The sequence below is a fragment of the Aptenodytes patagonicus genome, chromosome 1, assembly GCF_965638725.1.
Source record: "Aptenodytes patagonicus chromosome 1, bAptPat1.pri.cur, whole genome shotgun sequence".
NCBI classification, from domain to species: domain Eukaryota; kingdom Metazoa; phylum Chordata; class Aves; order Sphenisciformes; family Spheniscidae; genus Aptenodytes; species Aptenodytes patagonicus.
The window spans coordinates 194797600-194804364 of NC_134949.1; the positions used below are offsets into that span (position 1 = coordinate 194797600).

The 6765-nt window shown below is 49.4% G+C and overlaps 1 protein-coding gene and 1 non-coding gene across 2 annotated transcripts; both read right to left on the reverse strand.

The window, feature by feature from the left end:
* Positions 1 to 336: 336 nt before the first annotated feature.
* Positions 337 to 4638, reverse strand: TPT1 (tumor protein, translationally-controlled 1). The gene is made up of 6 exons (XM_076363602.1): positions 4529 to 4638; positions 4054 to 4127; positions 3434 to 3624; positions 2592 to 2697; positions 1996 to 2112; positions 337 to 565 (listed from the first exon to the last, which is right to left on the reverse strand). The coding sequence occupies exons 1-6, from the start codon at positions 4554 to 4556 to the stop codon at positions 563 to 565; spliced, it is 519 nt and encodes a 172-aa protein (XP_076219717.1). The 5' UTR covers positions 4557 to 4638; the 3' UTR covers positions 337 to 562.
* Positions 631 to 764, reverse strand: LOC143155984 (small nucleolar RNA SNORA31). Its single transcript, XR_012994538.1, has one exon. It is a non-coding gene; the product is annotated as a small nucleolar RNA SNORA31 (small nucleolar RNA).
* Positions 4639 to 6765: the final 2127 nt, after the last annotated feature.

Consider the following 6765-nt stretch of genomic DNA (forward strand, 5'->3'; position numbering starts at 1 on the left):
TCAGCCAGCACTCAGCTTGAGTAGCACATATTCCATTCTGTTTAATTTTGGTTATCTTCCAGAGACAGAAGTCTCTGTGCAATCATGAAAGATGAAGAAGGTCCACTCCACTACGATGACGTTTCTTGAGCTTTGCCTTATTCCCCTCAGCCTGCTCTTGTACTCCAACGCCACAGGTAGAAACTACGTGAGGTCTGTCTGGAGACAATCAAGTTGTAGTGCGCTAAGACCAGGCTATACTACTGACAGTACCAAATCCTTGGACAAACATCTTGCTGCAGCCTCTCCTGCAAGTCACCCTAAGAAACACACTAGACCAAAAGGCATCACCTAGAATGGGTTTAAATGAGTTTTATTTTAGACAACCTACATGACAGATGTTTGGTTTTTTCTTTTTTAAAACAATGCCTCCACTCCAAATCAGGGTCAAAATAAGTGAATAAAGCTCAAGATGACATCAGTCCAGTTGTTAGACATTGCCGATTCCTGGTGGTGTGCCGATGAAGAAGAAACAGCAGCCAGCTATGAAGACAGGTGGTCCAAAACCATACTGTTTGATTCGTTACTGAAACAAGAGTAGCAAGCGTTAGTTCAAGGTCATGACAGTCAGGGCAAGTTTCTGTAACTTATTTGTGTATTCCCCAATTCAATCTGAGCTGCCACAGTCAGGCAGGCAGGCAGAAAGCGCAAGGAAGTTATTTTTGCATCTTAGTGCAAACCAGGGAGCAACAGGACAAGTGCTCATGGTCTATCAGAGGATGCTGATCTTTTCTACGATCATACAGAGCAACTGGCATCAGCTGCTGAGCAAGCCCAACAAGATGCTCATTCACACCCTTTTTGCTTGACACACCAAGTTTCAGATTTCCTCTCACGTAAGAGCATGGCCTAAACCAGAACTAAAGCTTACCATGTACGTGCTGTCTCTTACAAGAGCTGGAACAGTTTTTTTGCCCACCGCAACGCCTTGCTACTGTTCTTTTACCCCATCTTGAAGTAGATGGGGTTATCCGAATTACACATCCAAAAGGTCTGCCCACGTAGGGGAGATGCAGACAAGCTTCTGCTCAGAGGAGGTACCTTCCAGATGACTGCCTGTTCTGGGGTCCAGGACAGACATCACCCTTCAGTCAGGCTGCAGGCAGTGGTAAGTCTGGGCCAATAAAAGTGTTCCTCTAGTTGGGCTACTGCTCCACGCTAGGAGTTGGTTCATCTTTACATGACTTGCATACCAGAAAGCCTGTAAGAGGCTTTACAGATAAATTTAGCTGGCTATAAACAGCCTTCGTAAGTCCGCAATGACTGGGCAAAGCAATTGGTGATCCCACACTGCTAGCCTGCAATGGATTCCACAGCTCTTGGAGTAAGCCAAAAAATGCAAGTGTTGGGATCCAAATACTGTTTTGTTGCAGCCACATTCCAACCCGGAGTAACTAAAGAGAAAGCAGACCACAGGAGCTGCCTGAGCTCAGGCAGTTGGAGATTCCAGATAGAATAAGGTTAAGCACTCAGTCAAGTATTATCGTGTTCCCAAATTTAGGGCAATATTCAAACAGATGGTTCTTGCATAACAAAATAAGGGCATCAGATTAAGTGAAAGAAGATGAAACGTGACCATGTAAGGTACTTCAGAATTAACCCCTGCAAGAGGGATCCAAAGTAGAAGTGCTCCATTTCAGAGGACGTTGTCTGTGATCGAATAGTTTAAAGCCATTACCAATTACTCACGTCTCACCAAGGCAATTCCTTCTGCATTTCTTAGCCATTAAGTCACAATGAATCATTGCAGTGAAACTACGTCCCCTTGGAGTATGATTCAATAGTATACAAGGGAAGTTTCAGCCACTTTGTATAATACGAAGCAGCAGTTAGCCGTACTTACATGAACTTTAAACTAGCAGTTACTGCTCAACAGGGATACGACAGAACAAGTGATACACTGAAAGAGCTAATCATGTAGTTAGGCACATTCATCCTATTCAGGTCAGTACTTACACATTTCTCAATTTCTAAGCCGTCCTTAAAGAAAATCATATATGGGGTCACACCATCCTCACGGAAATCCAGGAGAGCCACCATACCATCTGGATTCATGTTCTCTCCTACAAAGAACTTCAGAGAAATGTGTTACTGAGACATTTAATGAGCTACTACCAGGGCAAAGTGCCTTTTATACAAGAAAGCCGTAACATCTACTAGTTCCGTTTAAAGGTCTCCCTGACCAGCTGCAGGGATTTTGCTTTCTGCAGCTTGTCCATTTTAGTACGACATAACTTTACCACACTGCTGTGAACAGCAGAGCAAGACACAGCAGGGGCCAGTGTGATCCATCTTTCAAGTAGTTATCACTATTTAGGAACCACAGAGTTAAAGACAAGTGTTGCAGGCTGAAATGAAACCCCCAAACACCTAAGAGCCTTTCACTGTTTCTCCTTCCTGACTCTCAGAGCCCCTAAAACTCTCAGAGAAGGGTAAGCTAGACATCCTCACAACAGGAGCCCTCAAAACCCTCCACAAGCTAGTTCAGCAGATGAACCAATTGCAGCTTGTATCACTGCAATACTGCTGTAAGGAGACGTAAGTTTCATTACCTGGTAGTTTTTGAAGTTAGCAAGGATGTGTTTGATTTGTTCTGCAGCCCCTGTCATGAAAGGCTTTACTCTCTCTGGCTTGTGTTCCTCAAGTCTGGCTTTGATTCTGGAAGGGGAAAAAAGCTCTGAAAACGTGTTCTAGCCTAATAACTTCACTGTACAGCATCACATCACAGCAGAAAGAGTTATGGCAGTTAAACTGTTTGATTTTGCTGCTTTTCCCCCCTCTCCCTCTCAAAGCCCCCAAGTTTTAACTTAATATTGCTAGTGAATTAGCAGAACAGTGCCTGCCACTCATATCAAGCTCATTATACTTCCAGGCCAGCGGTAGACAAAAATTAGCAAGCCATTTCCACAGCATCAAGACTACTATCCATCAGTATCACAGAGAAAGTGTTTTCACCTTTAATGCTAACCCACTAAACACGAGCAACATAAATTATACCTTGAATTAGCAAAAATTTCCATTCACACACATTACAATTGGACATTTAAATTGTCAAGTTTGAAAAGCTTCCTGAAGCTTTCTTCACCACACCACCCCCTTCCCCGTGAAGGTTTGGCATAGAGGAATCAGAAAGAAAACAGCAAGGTTACAAATAATATCCAAAGCACATGATCAGGTCCTCTACCTCAGCCAAGATAAACTTAGATATTCTAGTATCAATTCTTTAGAGCTCCAGTTTTGCCAAGTATTAAGACATTATCAAAGTTCACAGCCAGTTTGGCACCTGTATCAGAACTAACACCTACTAGGAACAAGGTTCAACACCATTTTTAAAAATCTCAGCGACCTAACAATTTCGCCATCCCATTTAAAGACAAAGCCGACCAACACTTACGCTTTCATGTAGTCCTTGATGTACTTCTTGTAGGATTCTTTTGTAAAGCTGGTTTCCTGAAGGTGGTGGTTTATTACTATATCAACACCAGTTATGACCGTGGCTTCTGTTCCATCTCCCTCAGGACCTTCAGCAGAGGCATTGCCACCAATTAGAGAGTCATCAATTTGACCCTCTGTCCTGGTGACCATCTAGATTTAGAGACATCAAAAAACTTAACGGCTCTGCAAAAATCTTAATGCTACCGCTCTTACACATCTATGACCTGACAGCAGGGCATGATTTCAGAGCCACAGTTAAGCACAAGGAATCTGACTGCAGCCCGAGCACAGACTTCTTAAACCAGGTTCCTCTCCCGGCGCCTGACTAAAGGTTTGTTACACAGCCAGCGCTGCACTCCAGCTCTGCTGCCCCGGGCCCTCTCACGCACCACTTGCGGCAGCAGCCAGCCCTGCCCCGGCCACAGGCACCAAGCCGTGGTGGGTCTCCCCCTCTCAGGCCCCTCGCAAGGAAGCCTGCCCCCTCTCCCCAAACCCTGCCTCCGCCACCGGCCCGGCCCCGAGTCACCGCAGCGAAACCTGCCTCCCCCCACCCTCCTTCGGGACGGGCGGGCCACTCACCTTCCCCTCCACTTCCAGGCACAGGCCGTTCGCCACCTCCCGGATCTTGTAGATGTCCGAGAACATCTCGTCCTCTGCGGGGGGACAGGCACACACAGGCGGGCGCCGCCGCGTCAGCCTCCGCCCTCCGCCTCCCCGCGCCGGGCCGCAGCCACCTTCCCCTCACCACCCTTCCGGGCCACGCTCCTCTCCGGCTTCCCGTCGCTCCCACCCCCGGGCCCGGCGCTCCAGCCCTGGCACCGCGGCCCGGCCGGGGCTGCCCGTGGTCCCCGTCCCGTCCCGCCGCCCCCCCCCCCCCCCCCCCGCGCCGCTGCCGCCCGCACTGCACATGCGCGGCACCGTCAGGCCCAGCGGCCGGGCGCAGGCCGCGGCCAGCCGCTTCCCCCGAGCGAGCGAGCGAGCAACCGCCCGCTCGCCCCTCCCTCCCTCCCTCCCGTCCCCGGCGCCCTCCCCCGTGCCGCGCCGCCGCCCTTACGGCTGATGCAGTCCCGGTAGATGATCATGGCGGCGGCGCGGGTCTCTGCGCAGCGACCCGAGAGCGGGCGGGAGCGAGGCGGAAAGGGCCGAGTCAGCGCCTGCCGGAGCTCATATAGCGGGCACGTCCCGGCGCGTCATCGCGCACGCGCGCCCTCCTTCCTTCCTTCCTCCCTCCTTCCCCCCTCCCTCCTTCCTCCCCCCCGCCCCCGCCCCGCGCGGCGCCCCCGCGCGGCCGTTGGGCGGGAGGCGGTTGGTAACGGGGGGCGCCTGTTGCGAGGCCGTTAGAGCGGCCCGCTGAGGGCGGGGGGGGGGGAAGGCTTCTGCGGCACAAACCGCCTCCCCGCACACGCCAGTAGAGCCGGGCCGGCGGGAGGGGGCTGTATGCCTGTGCTGACGAGGCAGGGGAAGCTGCGGCCGTAAGGCCAGCCCTCTTTGCCCTCAGCCGAGGGCAGGGGTTGAGGGCGGTCCGTCGCTGCGGTGGGCTTCGCTGTACTTTGACTGGCAGATTTGCCCAGCGGCTGTAGCCTTCTTCCTCTTGCTGATTTTTTCCACTGACCTGGGCGTGAATCTTGCTCTTCAGCTCTGGCGCAAGCTCGGTTTTCAAGGAGAAACTCTCCGAGCCCTTCCCAGGCACTTCGAGGAAGCGGTGCTGCGTGTCTCCCAGCGCGGTTGGGAGTGCCGCTGGGTCATTCGCTGTGCTCACTCCATTAACAGCCTGATAACGTGTCTGTCGGCTGTCCTGACCGCCTCCAGCTGCTGCCTTCTCACCTATAGGGTGTTTCGCTATGATCTCCGTCATCTGTAGTGACTACTGCAATGTAGGCTGTGCTCACTCGCTGCTGAGGAGCTCCTGACACCGTGTAAGGGCTGTGACATGTATTCACTGTACTGAGTGCTGTGCCTTCTCCAAATAAATTATATTTTTTTAAATGGAGAAATAATTAAGAAGCTGTTAGACTCTTCCTGTTACTACTCCCTCAGATAAATCGAAATGGGTATGTTCAGAGACACCACTTCTGCGCTTGCGAAAGGACTGGTTGGGGCAGGTCTATTTTTCTTATTTTTCCACAGATAAGTGAGATTAAGCCCAGCAGCCAGGGTCGAGATGAAAGGCAGAAGGACAGTAATACCTAGGCCTCTTTTTTCCCCCCTTGCACATACTTTTCTGCAGCAGCTTGTCACGGTTGAAATAAATGTAGATCTCCCTTGAACCCTGATTCTTAGGGGACATTGACAAAATACCTTCAAAAGACATCATGGGACCTAAAATGGTTAATGCTGCTAACGATCCCGAGCTTGACAGAGACACCAGGGCACAGGATACGATTCCCTGTCCCTCACCCTCCTCAGGCAGTAAATTACTCATTGCTTGCTTTGCGTGTGGCAGAGGAGCTTGTGTTTTATCTCCTCCCCTCCTGCTATCCCTTCCTTTGCTCCAGATATCAGTGCACTTTTTTTTTTGTTTCAGATGGTCTAGCTGCTTACGTAATCTAATTAAATTTATAAGTTGTTCTCTGCTGTTTTTCACCTTCAAGACTACTGCTGCTATTTTAGACCTGAAGAAGGGGCTTCTGCCCAAAAGCTTATCTGTTTTTTTCTCAGTGGCAGCTGGCCTGATAAAAGATAGCCCCTCTTTTTACAAACCACAGTACAAAAAGAGCAACTTACATCTTTAGCAGTGGGTTGAGTGACAGGGGAACATTTGGCTCCTTCTCCGTAGTGTAATATGCAGCTAAAAACATCCAGTTAGTAGGTGTGCTTCAATTTGGTTTTATTTTAAAGAGATTGTTCTAGAAAAATGAATATTTCTGTAGTAGTATTGAAACCTCTTACAAATTCCGCGGTTGACTCAATTTACTGGAGTCGGGGTATAAACCCTTTGGCACAACTGCTAAGGTAGACGGACCGTCAGGTTGCTTTGCCTGTAGGTCTATATTCAGAGTTGCAGCTGTGAAATGGGAGATATTATTTAAAAATGCATCGGTTAAATAGGTCAAGGCTCCTGTGTGAACACGGATTTGATGTGGAGTGAAGCTAAATCAATATCAAGTTGAAAAAGCTTTAAATGAGACTAGGAGTGTTGACATGACAAGGTTTTGCATCCTTTTAACTTGGGTTGCTTTTAAAACTCATTTAAACTCAGAAAACCCTGAACAAATCCCAGGACTAAGTTAGTGATATTTTAACTGGTGTAGGCTTTGCAAGAAGCACTTCACCAAGGTACCAGTGCTGAAA